The 20204-nt window shown below is 44.1% G+C and overlaps 1 protein-coding gene across 1 annotated transcript in view; it reads left to right on the forward strand.

The window, feature by feature from the left end:
- The window catches only part of vat1 (vesicle amine transport 1), a 28138-nt gene extending 8380 nt beyond the window's left edge, over positions 1–19758 (forward strand). The window contains exons 3-6 of the mRNA XM_080776578.1: positions 13167–13337; positions 14897–14986; positions 16470–16711; positions 19360–19758. Of these exons, the coding sequence (XP_080632704.1) occupies positions 13167–13337; positions 14897–14986; positions 16470–16711; positions 19360–19641 (785 nt within the window). The 3' untranslated portion in view covers positions 19642–19758. The remainder of the gene's footprint in view (positions 1–13166; positions 13338–14896; positions 14987–16469; positions 16712–19359) is intronic.
- The last annotated feature ends 446 nt before the right edge of the window (positions 19759–20204 follow it).

Genomic DNA, 20204 nt, shown 5'->3' on the forward strand with positions numbered 1-20204 from the left:
TTACATCATTTTCGTGCAGTCAGTCCTGGCTGGCTGGCTCATGAATTTGTAATACAGTACATGTATTTCTGCCGTGATGTCCAGTTGGTTATCAACTGTAACGGTAGATGCAGTGGTGATAGCAGTACCATAATAAATGTATAATTATATTACTAGTCCTAGAGATGTTCATTCATGTCACCTCAACGTCTCCTTAAAGTCGTTAGTCCCTGATTAATGTCAAAGATCAAAGATAGCTGCAATGACGGACTCCAGGAAAGGGAGCATGTCTGTGTGCCTGTCTTATTCAGGCTGTTTATTCAGCAGGTGTTTTGAAAATGCTTTAGTGATCATGAAAGATATACTGCAGCCACAGCGCTCTTTATGCAATTTTGTGGTTCCACTGGCTTGGTCTGGTAACTGTATCCACATAACATTCAACCAAGATGTGACAAGTGTTTAGTAAAACAAGAGTTACTATTTAAATGGTGACAAGTAACAGTATCACAATCACACATGTGGCTTGACTCTGTCACGGGGAATGTTCCTCAATTCTGCTAAATCAGAGTCAAATTAACTAAAGGTTGAACCGTAAGGGTCATGTATCTTGTTATCAGAACAGCCATGGGGTCATTTTTTGATGAATAACTTTCTTGCATCAGTCTAATCAATCTGTTGACCAGAGTGAATCGCTGTTAGATGGGGATGTGATTTGCAGTTGGGCTATACTGTTAATGTCTTGAAGCCTAGCTTCCCTACTCTAGGCATTTCATGATAGGCAAATATTTGGGAGCATGTAGATCGGCTATTTTCGTCAAAGAGATTTGTCGTAGGGGGAAAAAGGTGCAGGCCAAGGATCGGCCCCTTGGGGATCCTGGCCCATGAAGTGTAATAGGTACGTGGTTAAATAAGGGAACATACTATATGACTGTATACAGAATACATATGCAGATATTTCTCAAATGTATAGCTGTATAATCATGCATTGATTTTTTACTACTTATGGTTACTACTTGGCCTCCAAAACCCATGCAATATTGTTTTGAAATGTCCCATTGTCATTACATGTCAGATTTGTCAGTGACAGACTTTCCTGTCATTCTACATTGTGATCTGATTTACAGTATATAATTAAACCTGTACTGTACTGTACTGTACTGTACTGTACTGTACTGTACTGTATATCATACATTGTAGTAATTTATATTTAGCTATCATATAAACCCAGTACAATCCACTTGTTTGGGAGGAGCAAGCTGAAGAATGATCATAGGTCGACTGTATAATGTATAACGTTGCACAATGATGGCTCTATTGTGCAAATACCGGTAACACATTTCTCAGTAAGGCCCTTGACACAGCGCTTAAGGTTGTGTGAGCCATTGTCATATAATGGTATGACCCTGACCTGTCATTGTGGCCGACTGGCCGTGGCAGGTGATGCCATTCAACTTATATGACATTTTACCAAATTTAAAAAACGTTGCTCCTGAGGGTCAGATGACCAATACACAATGGCTGACTGATGGTGCTTAGTCTTAGTCAGTCAGTCATTCCTGTGTGTGTGTGTGTGTGTGTGTGTGTGTGTGCGCGCGCACACGCACACGCATATGCACGCACGGTTTGAATCCTGGCGTCACTGACGAGCGCTCAGCTGCCTCTCTCGTGGGTCACTCCTATCTTCTCTCTCCAAACAATAGCTTATTGTTTGTCCTTCATCCCGCCTGCCTACTCTACTGGACTGTACATCTGCATCCTCCCATCCTACGCATCCCCCCCACACCACTCCACAACCCCCACCTCTCCACACCAGCCACCCCGAAACCCTCCCACCCTCCAAGGGCTCGAGATGACCCTGCTTGCACCCGTGGTGACTCCTTGTCAACAGGGAACGTATACTGTATGTACACACACGTGTTTCCCCAGAGTTTTCTCCAGAGAGTCAGAGCAGAAGTGCAGTGACATTTGGCTGTGACCAGCCAAAAGCATTTCCTATGACCCGTCCGTGAACCGGGCCCAGTGTTTATATGGACCTGGCCAGAAGCCCTGCCACCACGCCCACACGCTGCACATTCTTCATGCTTATGGTACTCCGATGATGACGTCCATGTCTCTTTTATCTGTGAGTTATTGGGTGGCTAAAAAGGAAATAAAGTGGAAGAGCTCCACATTTCCTTGCAGATGGTCCACGTATAAACTATGATTTGAGTTAATTCCTAGAGTCACAGTCTCATCATCTTTCTTGTGTTTCTCAGGGCCTGGGCTTTCATGTGGTCCTGCAATGGCACAGGGTTTGATTCCCACCAGGTCTTTAGATATCAACATTAATGCACTGGTGGTGCTGGTGTCTTGGATAAAATATTTGATATTATATCATCATTATCAATGATTATACAATCATTCCTCTGTAAGGTCCATGGGAATGTGTTCAATGCATGCCTATGTGTTGTGCTGTAAAATCTTCAGTATAAACTTATCCATTTGTTAAGTAAAAGTATCACACTTCCTGGGCATTGCATTCATCCGTTTCATATGAAACATTTTCAGTTTCCCCAGATGCCCTTTATAGTGGCCTCAAAAATTGACGGAACTCTCCCGGTTTGTGAGATGTTTCCTCTCGCCTAAATCAGTTATTTTTGGTGTACGACGAAGAATAGATTAGGCATTACTCCAAGGACGTAGTGAGATTCCCCCCAACTGCTGGACATTACTGTACTACATGGTCTGGGCCTCACAACTTAACATCCATGGGGTGACAGAAGTGTAACAGTGTAGAGGTCAAGGTCCTTGTTATGGAGGGTATGGAGGAACTCAAATCTACTAAACAAAGCTGAAAGTGCTTTTGCAATTTGCATCTTCAGCAATCTTCGAGGAATCTTTGACAGCAGTCTTTCAAGGTTTATCATTGATGCTGGAACTCTACTGGCACTCGACCTTTTGTCTTGAGGATATTGACTTGAGAGTCCAGCTGTGGTCTCAATCCTCGAAATCATGACGGAAGAGCCTCCGGCATTATGTTCCCTCAGTGTGCCCTCAAGCCACATTTATACTTGCCATGTTATGCAGGAAAATGTCCGATCTGCAAACGTAATATGCATCTCGCTGTGAGGCATTGCGAGATGTGCTATTTTTGATGTGCAGCACTGGCGCACAACCAAGTATCCGGCTTCAGAAACAGAAGCTTGAAGATATGAGATTTTACTGTTGTATAGGCACACACACACACACTATACTAAACACACTATACACACTTGCAGTCTTGCACACAAACGAAAACATCTGAGAAACAATGTAATCTACTAGAAACAGAGAGAGAGTTGAGGGAAGAATATGAAAAACAAAGAATTACATTTATCCATCAATCCATCCATCTTCAACCGCTTATCCGTAGTCAGGTCGCGGGGGCAACAGCTCCACCAGAGTGCTCCAGACTTCCCTCTCCAGAGCAACATTAGTGACTTCCTCCTGGGGATCCCGAGACGTTCCAAGGCCTAGTAAGTCGATGTGTTTCCTCCAACTGCGCCTTGGTTTGCCCCGGGGGCTCCTCCCACTGGGACGTGCCTCGAGGACCTCCCTAGGGAGGCACTGAGAGGCATCCTAACCAGATGCCCGAACCACCTAAGCTGGCTCCTTTCCAGGCGAAGAAGCAGCGACTCTATTCTGAGTCTCTCTCTCGCGTGACTAAACTTCTCACCTCATCTCTAAGGGAGATGCCACCCGTCGAAGAAAACTCATTTCGGCCATTTGTATTCACAACCTTATACATGACCGTATAAATGACCCACACTTCATGAATTACATTTATAAAACGTATTTCTCTACAGCACATGTTTCCCTCCACGCCTGTAGCCTGTATTCATTCAATAACAAAACTCTTCAAATGTTATAGTGGCTTGATTTCAGTACATCTCTCAACTCTTATAGATCCATAATTCTCGGCCGCCATGATGAAAAGAAAAGTCTATGCCTTCAAAGCAGTTTCCTGTTCTCTTCCCCCAGTCTGTCAACTCAGGAGGTTGTACGCTAGTTTAGAGAATGCTAATTCAAGCTGACCGCTGAACAGGAGTCTCGGCTGTGCAGTTGAACCGTCTCTCTGTGTTCTCCGGGCCTGGCATTACCCAGAGGCAGATCAGCTGCCCTGATAGGAGAGGGAAATGAGGGCAACTTCCAGTGTATCCACCAATCACATCGCTCTTTTATGTACTCATCACCGCTACAGCCGTTGACACACAACCCCATCATCCCCCCAACCTTCCATGCACACACACACACACACACACACACACACACACACACGTACGTGTGTTTGAGAAGCAAATTTCCAAACTGTACACTGTCTTTCTCTGTCTTTACTGTGTGTGTGTGTGTGTGTGTAGTGCGCCAAAGAATGTGTATGCACCAGTTTCGGCATATTTTGGAGGGAGTTTATGGTATGAAGAATGTGCTTGTTTGCATGTGGTTATCGGTGGCGTTTACTTTATGTTAACAATTATTTCCTTTTTCTGACTGCTCGGGGCAGCTTCTGCGGTGCTCTTTGTTGTTTGTGTGTGCGTACGTGTGACTGTTTGCGCTAACAAGCATTGTGAGAGTTCTCAGTCAGGAAATCGTAGGGACTGCCTTCTCACACCCAGTAACTAAAAATGGGTTTCCTCTATGCCGCATAGAGCGAAATCTACCAGAGTGTGAGCATATTAAACCGCTCTACAAGTCCACAGCACGCGCACACACGCAGGCAGGCAGGCAGACATTCACAGTCAACCACAAACCCTATCTAGTTAGATGTGTGCTAAAAACGTCTGGGTTTCCGAGGCTAGATGTGTACTGTCGTACACGAGCGCTGCTTTCTATATAAACTAGCCATTGGAAAGAGCAACACCACCAACATTCCTCAACGGTCATTTATTTTATCCGTCTTGTTGACATTGTCGCGGATCCACTGCTAGTTTGGGTAGGAAGGGATTCTTGGGCCCGTGTTTGTATTCCATACTTTGTCGGCCACAGCCTAATGATAGGGTGAGGAAGAGGAGAACTGGTGGAAGAAACCTGAAAATAAGCACGGGAAGTCACACTGAAAACGAGCAAGGAGCTATGAAACAGTGGACCATTCAATCTCGCTGGTGTTGTTGGCACATGCAGTAGCATTGTGGCCAGTGGCCGCTGACCTTTACCCCACACCTGAGATCGCGGCATACTAAATGCCACACAATGCAAGATCTTGTGCCTTTTTTGTTTTTAAAAGAACCTATACAGTTCGTTCACTGGGGTCCCTCAGGGCTCTGTATGTGGTCCCTTCTACATTAAATGTCTTTGGTGGGAATAGCAGATCAATAAGCTCACAATGCCTTGCCTTGCATTGCGTGCGTGCGTGCATGTGTGTGTGCGTGCACGGATTTATAGGTGTGAGGTTCAAGTGCTATCCTTTCCGCTTTTTTGTAAGCCTGTAAAACATTGCCGTTGTCCCCACCCACCCCTGGTTGTTGAACACAGGGTGTGGAACACCAACAGTGGCCCCAATGTTAGGCTGGATTCCACTGTGTTTTGGGGAAAATTCCTCTTCTCTCTTAAGAGTCATGTTATGCAGGCCAAGACGGTGCAACCGATGCCAAAATGTGAGTATGTGTGTGAGAGGATATGTGAGGGAGACAAGAGCCCTGTGTGTGTGTGTGTGTGTGTGTGTGTGTCATTTCTCCCTGCATGCCCGGCTGCCCGCCCCGAGAGACTTACTAAATAGATTACGGTAGATTTGGTGCCTTTGACATTCCCTAATTTCCCAGTGTAAACAATTCAATTGAATCTGGTGGAGAACAAATGGAATTAGTCTCAAGAATTTCGTTGACTTGCAACTTTGTCGTTGGCCCAAGGAATGGGGTTAATGTTCAGGGATGACCTTAAGTCACCCCGGGAATCTCATCTCTTGGGAAAGGCATAGAGAGAAGGGGCACGTGGGAGGTGTGTTAAGCTACAGGGAAATCGAATCAGGAAGCCAAAGGACTCGGAGCATTGGATGCTGAAGTAATGGGTTAATGGTGCTTTAATATTTGAACCTGTTGACATGTTAAGATTTATTAGCCGAAAGGACCTGTCTCATGATCTGCTCCACACTGCGATGTGTCATGTGTGCATGCATGCGTGCGCGAGAGAGACAGAGAGAGAGACAGAGAGAGAGAGACAGAACGAGGTGAGTAAGGTGGTGGGGTGGGTTGAGGGGCTCTTGGCAGAGCTATTTAGCTATTTGGTCTTGTGATCTGGGTTCAGTCTTAAGACCAGCATTGTGGAGCTGGTTCTCAGTAGGGATGGCCAAATGGAAAGATTGTATTAACCGGTTACCGCCAGGACTTGCCGGCTAATTAACCGTTAGCCGTTAAGAAAAGAAAAGCGCTGTTTTGCGCATTAAAAATAGACAAATACACCGTTTACACGCGGCCTGCTGTCAATCAGTGCACTAGTGCGTTGGCTACAGTCTTCTATACGGACACATCACACATGTATCGCGGACCGATCAGGAAGGATTAGGGAGAGAGAGAGAGAGAGAGAGAGAGAGAGAGAGAGAGAGAGAGAAAGAAAGAAAGAAAGAAAGACGTGTTGAGAGAGCGTCTCTCTAACGCGCGAGAGAGAGAGAACGTCTGAGAGAGAGAGAGAGAGAGAGAGAGAGAGAGAGGGGGGGGGTCCCGTTAGCAACAAGCTAACAGCATACCGGACCCGGTACGTTCGTTCTATGATCTTATGATCATATGATCTGCCGTTTAAGGAACCAAGTTAACGTTCGTTGCACGAAGGGCAGATCTGCGGGCGCGCAATGCTGTGTGTGTGTGTGTGTGTGTGTTCGTCTTTTTTTCTTTTTCCCTCCTGCTTCCATGCAGTCCACTACATGCAGTTGTTTTGGTGTTTTTGTTTTGGGGGAAGTAAGTCACAGCACATGCGTGGTTGCACTGACAGTAAAGGTGGAAAGAGGGGTTTGGTTCTTTGGCCGCGGTGCCCGCTCTCGGCGCTTCAAAATAAAAAATATATTTTTTTATCGGTGAACCATTAGCCGTTAGTGTTGTCGGTAAACAAATTAATAAACGGCTAACGGCTATCGGTAGACAACCCTGGTTCTCAGGGGATCATGGCACAGGTGTCCTCATTCTCCCACTATCTAGAAGTAACTTGGGCAAGATACAGTATCGCTCACAATAACTCACAATCTAGGGTTAGATACCCTGTTAACACCATTTTAAGGCATAATCACTTCTATTAAGATCATCTTTAAGATAATCTTTTTAATGAAAAAATTGATATACTGTAGACTAGGAGTTTCTTTTTTTCAGATGTGGCCAGTATGCTAAATAAGGCTGAGGTAATTACAAGATGAATGACTTGCTGTATGAGAGGAGCATACGTTAGCGTTTAGACTTTAGAGTAATGTGTGATAACTAACGGTACAGCACATAATGTGTAAACGGATGGATGTTACTGTACGTTGCTTAACTTGTTTATTTACACTAAATTACTGTAGTCCACTAGATGCTGTCTGTGCCTGTATATGAAAGTGTTCAAATGGTAGAGGTGCTCATACAGAATATATCGTTGCTGTCATGCAAAAACCTTACTGTATGTCCATATCTTTACCTTTACTACGTTTGTTTTTTTTCCTCCATAAATAATTACAAAATTCGACTACATTGTATGACAGTGTCTCACAAAATAGCTGATCTATAAGCTTATTTTCTGCTATTTCTGAATAATTTACATTTCTGACTTTCTTTGCCAATAATGACATGTCCAAAATGTTTGTCTATGGGTTGTGCTGTAAATATGTAAAAGTATTAACAAGAGCTTGTGACAAAATTATAACTACATTAGAATCACTTAACATGTTTTTTTCTTTCCTGAACAATAATGATATTGGACAATGTGCTAGTGGCTAAAGTGTGCCATTGTTTGGATGATTTCCTCCATTTATCCTATTCACACATATAGTCTACTAGAATTTCGTGCGCGCTACGCGCGCACTCATCCCAGAGCGACTTTGCCACGCACTATGGGAAGAAATAAATGGCGGGAGTTGACTCCACATGTAGTAACGAATGGGTTATTGGAAATGTACCATTGTTTTGTCCTGAATATTTCCACAGCCTAAGTACTAAAGGATTGTGACTGTGGGACAGACATACAGTCTGACATACAATAGGCTACACGTGTGCACAGTGAATAAACAATGACCTATATGCCCAGAGTTCTTAAATTAACATAGTTGGATTTTAACAGAAAGACAATGCCATAAATCAGTCAAAGTAAGTGACAGACTCAACAGTAGCACACAGCATGCAAGGCAGCGATGCATGCATGCAAACATGTTTGTCCAGCTGAGATTTAGTGTCTCCATCTCTCTGTGGAAGAGGTTGCACATGACCTGTACGGCCACACTGAGGCGCTCCAACACAAACACAGACACAAAACAACACCACGCTGTTTGTCCAGTTGACCCAAATCAACACCAATACCTAGCCTGTTTGTCCAAAACACAGTATCTGCTGGCCACGTGTCTACTTCGCCACAACCTAATGTTAGTAACAAATGTAGGGGAGAGCCGCCAAGGTTGTAACGCTTGACGGTTGTAACATGGACGTTATATCTTGATTGGTCAACGCCACCATGACGCCATCGCGTCAGTATGTGTACAGCAACGTACTCTACGTGGCCAGGAGTTTGAAGTTTGAAGTGTTTACCTTCAAAATGCGTCTAATTTTACACCTGGAGTATATGTGTGGTACAATTTTTGTCTTTGGTGTTGGTGAATAAAAATCCACATGGATGTGTTCATGCTTATGTTCTTCATTAGTTTGCATCGTGTTTAGACGGAATTCACGTTCATTCTGGTCTGTAAGCAACTGCAAAGAAAACTTGCAAAAGCGGGTCATTTGTAACATGTGTTACAAATGGTCCGCTTCCATTCAATGCCATTATATGTAATATTTACATATTTGACATATTGGCCAATATTATATGTTCTGAAATGGTATTGTGTAGTGTATTCTGAAATTAGTTTAGGGTTGTATAACGTTGTACAACTCAATCAATCAAACGTTTGTTTAATCAATGTATTGCCCCATTGAAAAAAAAGAAATGGCCAAACTGGTACTGGTACACCCGATACTATTTAATATTTCCCTTATGTTTGATACATTTTCTTATCACATCCATGGTATAAAAACAATGCTAAGGAGTTGCTTCAATGAAATGTAATTGCTTTAAGCTGAGAACGATATGTTTAATGGTGTTTTTTAGCGTTGTTACATTTATCATGCATGCCGTTACAATTGATCCGATATGCGCAGCAAATGTAACACTGAAACAGCGTCCACGTTCGGTTGAATAACTCCCGACCTGTTTTATCAAAAAAATAACTTGAAGTGGTTTATGGTAGCTGACATGTGTAGGTCCGTTGCCTGAAAATATTACATGTGTAGCTAAACGGATCTCTGAGTAAAAGAATGAAACGTGCAAAATGTTACATCCTTGGCGGCTCTCCCCTATTAGTTTACTCACAGCACAGCACCGTCACTCCTGTCAGTTATTTCGTCCTAATAACTTGAAGTGGTTTATGGTAGCTGACATGTGTAGGTCCGTTGCCTGGAAATATTACATGTGTAGCTAAAGGGATCTCTGAGTAAAAAAATGGAACGTGCAAAATATGTTCTAAAATTGTATTGTATTGTGTAGTGTATTCTAAAATTAGTTTAGGGTTGTATAACGTTGTACAACTCAATCAATCAAACGTTTGTTTAATCAATGTATTGCCCCATTGAAAAAAAAGAAATGGCCAAACTGGTACACCCGATGCTATTTAATATTTCCCTTATGTTTGATACATTATCTTATCACATCCATGGTATGAAAACAATGCTAAGGAGTTGCTTCAATGAAATGTAATAGCTTTAAGCTGAAAACGATATGTTTAATGATGTTTTTTAGCGTTGTTACATTTATCATGCATGCCGTTACAATTATTCCGATATGCGCAGCAAATGTAACACTGAAACAGCGTCCACGTTCGGTTTAATAACTCCCGAGCTGTTGTGTGTATTGCGTGGTGAAATGCGCACACTGTATGTTGCTATGGCTGCTGACGTTAGCATGTGTGCTATCAGGCAAAAGCTGAGATAGATATGCAACTACTACTGGGGAAAATGCCATACAAAACACAACACCTAATTTCGGAATGTTATTGTGACCTATTGAGCACAATCAGACCATCATGATTTGCTTGCTGGACCTATAATTAATTTATTAGCATTAAATGTCCACTCGCCCATCCAAAAGAAAAGCAAGATGGCTGCGACAGATTGTGAGCGCGACGGACTACGGAGGCCAGGAGGAACAGAGCTGGTGACGTAAGAGGCAGGCAGTGTTGCCAGGTTTGCGAATTGTAAGCGAGTTGCAGTGTATGCAAGTAGCGTGGTTAAATTCCTTGTTTCTCGGCGTGTTGTGGCACCCGTTTATCTGCTGGCTCGATCGTGATTTTCATAAAAGTAATATTTGCAGAGTAAATAAGAAACTTGAACGGCTAAAAAATAGGCTATGTCAGTTCGGGGAGGGTGGCGAATTTATTTTGCATATAGAGATGTGTGGTAAAAGTGTGGTTCGGTCGGAGATAGAGCACAAAGAATGAGTATGGGTACAACTTCTCACTTGTATAAATAGATACATGTATTAAAACATATTTGTATATGGTTTCATGCATATGGAATACATACTGTAGCATACGAATATTTGCAGAGATGTGTTTTGTAGATGTACTCACTCTCTGCTTGTGCACAATACTGCCCGGTGTACAAGCTTTTGAACATACCAGTACTCGTAGATGGCTGGCTGTATGAGGCTTTGAAGAGATTGACATTACTGTAGCTGGTCTGTCAAAGATAACCTGGTCACAAGCTCATGATTTGCAATCGAGTGACTTTTATATGCCCAATGGAGGAGTAGCCAATGAAACAAAATGGTTCCCCATGCTCAGTCATCGCAGGCAGTTTGGCACTGGTTTCCTTGGCAACACAAACTTGGTTTCTCTCCGAGGACAAGGAGAGATAGTGATATTATAAAGCTGGCTCAACACTGCCAGACAACAGCAAACAGCCTTGATCTTATTTCTTCACTATCTTACTTTTCCCGTCAGCAAGGAAGATGCTTTGTGGTATGGCCTCATCGCTCGCCAGAAATACCAGATTTACAAGTGAAAAACACAATTATGTTTGCGTGAGCGACACTGCTTTACAACAAAGTAATTAATAGACTGACGTCTGACACCTACGCGTAGTGGAGCGGTGAAGGTATGCGACGGTGACAACACAACCAAGTATAAATCAGGCTTTAAGGTGAAGGTGTCTATTCGGTGCTCTTGAACTGGAATCAAGAATGCCATCCTGTCTTTAACCTTCAGAAAATTAACCATATTTTGATTGTACTTTACAGTATATTGGCTATATCTTCAACCCAAAAGATAAATAACTCAAAAGATAAATATTCTTGACTTTCTTGACTGATTTTTCCTGACAAGGTGAGGTCACTGATTCCCTGTGAGTGTGAGTTCACCTTGACTTCACACTGTTCTGTTAATTTGATCTCTTTTGATCTCTGTTTTCTTACATTTATACACTGACAAGGATTTTACTGTGTGGTAGCCTTGTGGGTCTTCAACCAAAGTTAGCCGTTTTGATTAGAAAGGTGGTCTAGGTAGAACCACACCAACCTCAAGATTGACATGAAACAAGAACACCAACATTGCACTTGATCCTAACCTACAACATGCTGCAAGAATCCACAAAGGTACCAAGTTGAACTATTGAACAGTGTATGTTATCAATTTATAAATCTGCAGAGAGAGGACAGCCTATTTTTCTTGGTAACCACCAGAAATTATTGTAATTGAATTGAAAGATGTCATCCATGGTTATTATTATGCAAGACTACTCAACAGTCCACCTATCGACTAACATGTCATGCGCCTGCCTTACGTGGTTGACTGCTCGACTGCCTCGTAGTGTGAACTTGATGAACTTGAACTTGTGAGAGTAGGAGTGTGTTCCAGCTTCCACAACCAAGACAGTAGATCACGACTTGATGAAAACATGGCGAGGGCCACAGTTCAGCAGCTCAGTTATGCCATTAAGAATAGATGTCATTTAAATGCACATGCTGTGAGTGCTCCCATTTGTTTTGCTTTATTCTCCCTGGCATCAGATAAGATGTGCCCTTTATTTGGTGAGGCATGAATGACCTTTATGGACGCCTTTCAGTTCTAGTCCTCAAGTCAGCAAGCTTCCATCTCAAACAGACCCCTGCTTATCAGTAACCTATTACTCCTTGCTGTGGCTGCCTTAACAAACACTGGCTCAGACATTTGCCCACATGTTCAAATAGTCAATGTGAACGCAGATATCCAAAACAGCTCAGGAAGCACATATTCTCAGAACACTTTGCCTTCAAAGGTCATCTTGCACAATGCATTGCTGATTCGGCATCAATTTTTATTTCCAGTGGCACTGTTATAAGCAGTTATGCGCACGTAATTTATCGAGACAATGACATCCATCTCGCCTTTACTAGCAAACAGAAACCTTGGCTGAGTCAAATATCTCTTAATGTGGAATTTTAGGCAGGTTGTCCTGAATAAAAAAACGGGTCAAATATCTCTTGTGGAACTTTAGGCAGGTTCTCTTGTCGAATACAAACCAAAATAGTGTCATTCGATGCACAATGGCTAGTTTCTCCAGAGTTGGATGTCTGTGTGTACATCTGTGTGTGGGTGTATTCTCCCTAAGGCTGCAGAGGTAATGTGATTGTGTTTAATGCTCTTACTTACCCCTGAGCCCTCCACAGCCACGCTGTTATTGACTAAGGCCTGTCTGGGACAATAAAATAATGCAAATTACATTTACCAGCCATAGGAAATACTTGTTAAATGGAATGTTTGGGTGCCTTTAGCAAGTGTATTCCTGTATGCAGAGTAACAAGTATAATTCCTACTGGGGGCGTCTCCTCCTGAGTGGCCATTTATATATTGAACATTGAGAGGAATAAATCCCTCTCCCTAATCCAGTTGCCAATTGCTGCGTTTCAATCGTATTCATCTGCCGACTTTTAAATACAGTACATAGGTTTAACATTCAACCAGGTATACGTTAAACCCGCTTCCCGTTTCTCCACAGGTGGTGTGGGCACTGCAGCCACCCAGCTGTGTCAGACAGTGAAGGATGTGACTGTGTTTGGCACGGCGTCTGCCAGTAAGCACGAGACCATCAGCCAGACTGGAGTCACGCACCCAATCGACTACCGCACCAAGGACTATGTCGAAGAGGTCCGCAAGATCAGTCCCAAAGGTGAGACAATTTTATGCTATACGTTGTGTGCCCGTGTCGCGGACCGGAAATGGCAGATGTACAAGCTCACAATGTGTCGCAGCATGAAATGTTGTGCGGCGTGCACTTGTAGAGTCACTATTTTTGGTACGCGCCATCATGCACAACGTAGTATATCAAGCCCTTCAAATGGAGTTACCAGGTTTCTAGGTTTTCTATAGTCACCTCACCTCACATGTACTTACAATTCAGCTGTGGCAACATTACATGCAGAAATACCGCACCACGGTTAGTTGTATGCCTGTGCCAACTGTCAACCAATTGCAGTTTACATCATTGTCATCATCTATATCTGGAATTTAATTAAATATTATGTTGTGTATTTATTTGGTAATATTTAAGGTAGTTATAATCTGTATTGTCCAATCCATGTCACTGTTAAGTTTAGGAATCTTATAAAAGATAAACGTCTTTGACTCTTCGGGGTATGCCCGAAGGTGACATATGCGCTTCCTGTTCAGTTTCCCATAGCTTTTCTTGATTGGCGGACTTAAACCGGCTTAAACCGGAAACGCATATGACACCAAACCTGGACTATAAGACACCATGAAATACTATAAGACTAGTTATTACAGTAATAATCACCACATTCTGGTTTGCTGCACTGTGATTGATTCTCAATGTGAACACAGAATCCCCTGCCCCCATGCACTTCCTATTCTTGACATAATTCACAGCGAACTACAATCAGCGGTCACATATTTGAGTCTTTCAAGACGGTTACTTTTCTAGACAAGTGCACAACTCCTTTTAGTAAGCAATGAGTACACGTCTGGATCATACCAACATCAATTATGCATCCCCTAAGTTATAGATGCATGATTCCCCGACCTCAGTGACGGGGACGCAAATACAGGTAGCACACATGCTGTTTGTCTCTGAAACAAAACAGCCCTCCAATTGCCGCTCATCCTACTGCTGTGTTCCTAGCAGAGTGGAAAATGTTATATTACACTGTAACACATGCTCATTTTGAAGTACCCCGCCCAACACCTCTCCTCTGTAGCGAAGAGAGACGGGGAGAAAGAGCGAGCTGACAGACTGATAGACAGAACCCATCTAATTAGATGTCTGGATCAATGAAGCTCTGCTCTCTATCTGTGCCTCTGTCTCTTGTCTGTCTGTCAATGCTCGTGTGGTGTGGCCAGAGCAGAACCCTGCTGTGAATGTGAGCCATGCTAGAATCAATAGAAACAAGGGATTTAACAGAACAAGGATGGGCCAGCCTGCTTTAAGAAGCCCCTTCAGACAGAAAGAAGCATTATTCATTAAAGGCTGAGCCTACATGGCTAGACATTAATAAGCCACAGAGAGAAACCCGTAAACATTTGGGTTACCATAGCTCTCTGCCCAGAGATCGGTTAGTTATTTTCTGTCAAGAAATTGAAAAACAAAACTCTACAGAGAAACATTTATCATTCACATGAAAAATGCCATCTTCCTCTATCCTCCTCCTCCTCCTCTTCTCCTTTCCATTTGACACACACTGTTAATAACTCTTCTTCTTCTTTCCCCCCTAGGTTTGGACATAGTATTGGACCCTCTTGGAGGCTCAGACACTCAAAAGGCTTACAATCTGCTCAAACCTATGGGAAAACTTATCACCTACGGTAAGAAAAGAATGATCTGTTGTGTCTGTTGTGGTCTGTTGTGATGAGTGACAGCCACTGTCTGTGTGACAAAATCTAGATTGTTAAATGAATCCTCAGACGTTTACTGTATTAAAGTTCAAAAGTGTTGTGAGTTGATAATATGATCTTGTTAAAAGCATATTGATACACTAGACAAAATGCTCACGGGTTCCCATGCTAGCTACCAAATGAGCTTCTTCCAAGTGGGCAGAGTGCACCCGGTTGCTGGCCTCTCTGTCAAGGCCCATGTCCTCAAATGTGCTGTGTTGTGCGTGGGAAGGCCCATACACTCTCTCTGTGACCATGCCAATCGGCGACCAGCGTGCATGCAACAGTGGGCAGGGTCGGCATCCATGGAGAACAGGGCCTTTACTTTGCATGTCATAAAAAAAACCGATCCCACCACCCAGCATGGTGCCCGTCCCCCCTTGTCCTCATCCTCATCTATTCACCCTCCCAACACCACAGTACATCCCTCCCTCCGTTCCATCCCTCCATCTGTAGCTCTCTACTCTCCCTGCCCGCAAGTCCTCTGCTCTCCGCGTCCCTCTTTGCCGGCTGCTTCTCATCCAGCTTATCAGAAGTATGCGTGGTTGGAACAATGGGCGTTCTATCCACACGGAACCTGGAATGTGTCTGAATGTATCAGACTGGGTCTGCTTCTCCAGCACCCCTCCCCTCTCTCAGAGCACACTTCTGTCCCTGTGTCCCTCTGCAGGAGAGAGATGGAAAGCGAGAGACGGAGAGAGCGATACCATTAGGGCCCTTTGAGAACACAGTAGGGCTGAGCCTTAGGAGGTGTGAGGACAGTGAGAGTGAGGAAGTGCCAACGTGGGTGGGTTTCCAGATTCACAACAGACAGAGCGACCGTAAAGGGGATGTGAGATGTCATAAAAACCTCACATGAGAAGTGATGAAGTGGTCATATGAGGAGCCTCTGTACCGATTATGCAAGAGCGCTTCTTCAACCGAAACTGAGACAGACCCACAGATTAGCTAGATGTGGAAGTTAAAGCTTTGGTGAGAATGGAAAAGAATCAGTTGGCTAGGAATGTCATGTGCAAAACAATAAAATGGAGAAAAGAAAGCCGGGGTTAGATAATGTCTCAGTAAATTAACCGGTCCAAACAATGCTTCATCCGTCACCGCGAATCAATTACACACAGAGACTGCCCCTCAGTTTGAGATTAAAGAGCCCCCCTCTTCTAGCCTGACACTTGGCCTGAATTTTTTTTTTTTTTTTATGGGCGTGGCTAGCTAGCAATACAGGGGCTGGAGCCAGGCTACCCTAGCCTGGCTAAAGTCAGACTCATATCACACTGTCGTGCCGCCGGCAGGCTTATTCATTTATTTATTTTCAACGGCTGTTTCGCGTCTGGCTTATTAGCCAGACTCTGTATGTCTGTCTGTCTTTCTCTCACAGCCTCGCCGCATGTAACCCTTTCTCTCCCACCTCTGTCAGGCGCAGCCAACATGCTGGCGGGCCAGAAGAAGAACCTGTTAGCAGTGGCTAAGACCTGGTACCACCAGTTCTCCATCCACACGCTCAGCCTGATCCAGGGGAACAAGTCAGTGTGTGGCTTCCACCTGGGCTACCTGGACGGGGAGACGGAGCTCATCTGTCATGCCATGAGCGTCATCCTGGACCTGTATAGTCAGGGGAAAGTCAAACCCCTCATTGACTCAACCTGGCATCTTGAGCAGGTGTGTGTGTGTGTGTGTGTGTGTGTGTGTGTGTGTGGAATGAATGTAAGTCAATGCAATGTCCACAAAAGTTTACAAAACCAATGGGCGTGGCCATACACAAAGTGGAATCAATGTTGCTCTTCAACCCAACTCTGGACAGAATTGGACTGTTGAGGGAAAATGAACACTGTTGACAGATAGTAATAGAGACGGCATGAAAGGAAAGCGAGAGTATGACAGAGTCAGTCAGTAGGGCCAGGCTTAAGTCTTCAGCTACACAGTATCAAAGCCAAGACCGGTCAGTGTTCTGGCCTGAAAGAAATGCCCACTGTCCTTCTGTCTACGGCGCCATCTGACACCCTTTTTCTGCCTTTACATTAGATTACACTAAATCTCTGTGTTTAGGATATTGTCTGTCTGTCTGTCTCTTTCTCTCCATATTTCTGTCTCTCTCTATGTACTCTACTCCCGAAATCTCCTTTCCTTCCTCTGTCTATCCTTTTCTCTATTTCTTTCTTGTTGCTATGGTGACCTCCCATATGCGTTTGCATCTGTCTTAGGGAGTGGCCCTGATGTATGAGAAAGGCAGAGCATGAGAATACAGAGGGATGAAAAGGAGAGATTGCACAGCCATTTAGTATAAAGTTTTGTAAGAGAGATAGAGTAAGTGTATATACTGGGTAAATTAGTTTGTATGATCTCTTGTGGTTGTTTGTGTATTTTTGAAAAGGACAAACAATGCTGCGGAAACTTAATTAGTAAGATAATATTGATCGCCTTGAGGCTAAATGTAAATGCCACACTATTGAACAACCCTCCTCCAACCTATCCTGTCATCCTCCATGTCCATTAATCAATAAACATGTGTGGAGAACATGTTTTGAATAAGGCATGATCACTGATATGTGGTGCCTGTCAGTTCTATCTCCATCCCTATCATGTGCATCAACCCTGCCTAGATTAATGTATGCCGATAATGCTCACATGGGGTTATCTCCATAGTAAAGATGTCTGGGAGACAGAGATATATGCTGTAAGCACACAGAAGTCGGGGTAAGTAGGCAAAGCAATTAAAGTGCTTCGTTAAATGAATATAGTGTGATTTCCTTTCACATTCAAGAGACTAGTGAGTAGATTCACCCATCACACTGTTCTTGTTACTGCACCCTTCTCTCGCTCCCTTTATGTACTGGGACATTCTCGCCATCCAAAAGACACCAGTTCCCCCCATCCTTCCTCCTTGCGAACTCCCACCCCCTCCGCCCATGTGTCTGTGTGCGTTTCAGTCGTCAGGGCTGGGCTTCGGCAAGGCTTTGCGTTGCTAGGAGATGGCCCTCCGTTGCCGTGGCATTGGTCGTTAGGTGGTCAGGTCTGCCTGCCTGCGCAGGCAGGCAGGGATGGTGGGATGGGAGAGGAAAATGGGACGAAGGGGAACAAACGATGGACAACAGGAACAGACGGCAGAAGGGTTGGGTCAGACAGGCTGCGATCCTCCCCTGTGTCACTGACGGCCAGCCAGTGTGGCCCAGTGGGTCGATCAATCATTGGCTGTCGCCCTTCTAAGGTCTCACCTGTGACTGGACAAGCGGCCTTGCAGTCGCTCAATAATGGTAATGTGCCGTAACACTAGCCAGTATGTCCTTGCAGTATTTCCATGAGTTTTCAATAAACATTGTTACTGTGTTATATAAATAATAAATATATGGTTACATGAGATTTACAAACGTAAACATATTTGATTTTGAGCAGTGGTTGCATATAATGATGATCCTACAGTAACAGCCAGGTGAGCATGAATAATGAGCTTTTGCTGAACTCCCCACTTTTCCTGAAGCAGGCTTTTCTTTTTTCTTAGCATGATGTATATAAATAAAGTGAGGTTTTAAGGGAGTAGAAGAAGCCTGTCTGGCATCATCTTCATTTAACTGTGGGAGGGATAGAATTAAGGAATGCCAGAGTTTGTATTTATCGCCTCATGCGTTGGCAGATCGCATGTAAACCGGCTACTAGTATGTTGCTCTGTGAATAGATAATTCGTCTATTTTGGAAGAACCTTGGTTTGTATACTACCTGCCTGGCCATGATATGCATCTCTTTGTCCATATATTTAGCGAATGTGTTCAGTCCATGCAGTGTCAGCGAGGAACCGGAAGTAGCCATTATTTTCAGTCATTGTAGGGTGAAACTGATCTAGCTATACAAAAATCAGACCCGTCTGAAGTGAGTGGTGCTGTCGGTACTGCACTGTACTTCGTAGTACTGTACTGTTCTTCGTAGTACTGTACTGTACTGTACTTGCACGGCAACATGTTGTGAGCTTGTAGATCTGAGAATATTTGTGTTGGGTTGCACAACAGTGACACTTGATGGTGCTTAGACATACATACATACATACAGACAAACACAGACATACAGACACACATTGCTGCGTGTGGGAGTGGTTAGCACCACTAAAAAAATAGGTCTTAAGTATGCAAGTCCCAAACTCTTCTCCCTTCTGGCTCCAAAACTATGGAATGCACTTCCCATTGATACTTGATACTGGTTCCTAAATCACAAAGTACAGAAGCAAAAGATGAAGACAATATGTGCTCTTATTTGTATTCAAGTTCAACACCACTTTTGGACCTCTTACTGTATGTAATCTCCTGTTTCCTTTGCTACAGGTGAGTGACGCCATGCGGAAGATGCAGGAGAGGAGCAACATCGGAAAGATAGTCCTCATCACGGACCCCATGCCCGAGGAGGAGAAGAAGGAAGAGGAAGAGCCCAAGAAGGAGGACAAGAAAGAGGAGAAGAAGAAGGACGACAAGAAGAAGGACGACAAGAAGAAGGACGACAAGAAGAAGGATGACAAGAAGGAGGAGAAGAAAGACGACAAAAAGAAGGAGGAGCCCAAGAAGGAAGAGGAGAAGAAGGAGGAGGAACCCAAGAAAGAGGAGAAGTGAGCGGGGAGGAACGGATCAAGTCAAGCAGACCAGCGGGGAGCGTTATGTCCTGGAAGTGGGAGGGGGGTAAATGTGTGTGTGTGTGTGTGTGTGACGCGTGTGCGTGTGTGTGACGGGGGGGTTGGGGTGTTGGTGGCTGCATTGGATGAGGGATCAGGGAGGAGGGTTGCAGTGGTTGGGGCGGGGGGGGGGGGGGGGTGGTGGGGCAGGAAGATGAGCGAGGGTGGGAGACAGTTGATGGGGTGGAGTTATCAAACGGCGATCTATCCATCATTTAATTCACCTCTCAGCAACCTCTCCTCCCACCTCTTCAGTCCACCAGTTCAACTACAGCAGTGATCGATTACTCAGGCCTGGGTCCACCCTCCAACTCCTCCCTTTCATCCCTTTTATTCCACCCCCCCCCTCACTCTTATCCCACCTAGTGCACATTAACTGAGGTTCCTAACTCCGCTTCTTGCCTCATTAGTAAGAAGAAAATAACCACTATGCTGACCTTTTGTCTAAAAGGTTTGCTTATTGAGACTTGCAGAGTCTGAGAGCTATTATGGGTACTGTCCAGG

The sequence above is a fragment of the Protomyctophum bolini genome, assembly GCF_963924005.1.
Source record: "Protomyctophum bolini genome assembly, chromosome: 11".
NCBI classification, from domain to species: domain Eukaryota; kingdom Metazoa; phylum Chordata; class Actinopteri; order Myctophiformes; family Myctophidae; genus Protomyctophum; species Protomyctophum bolini.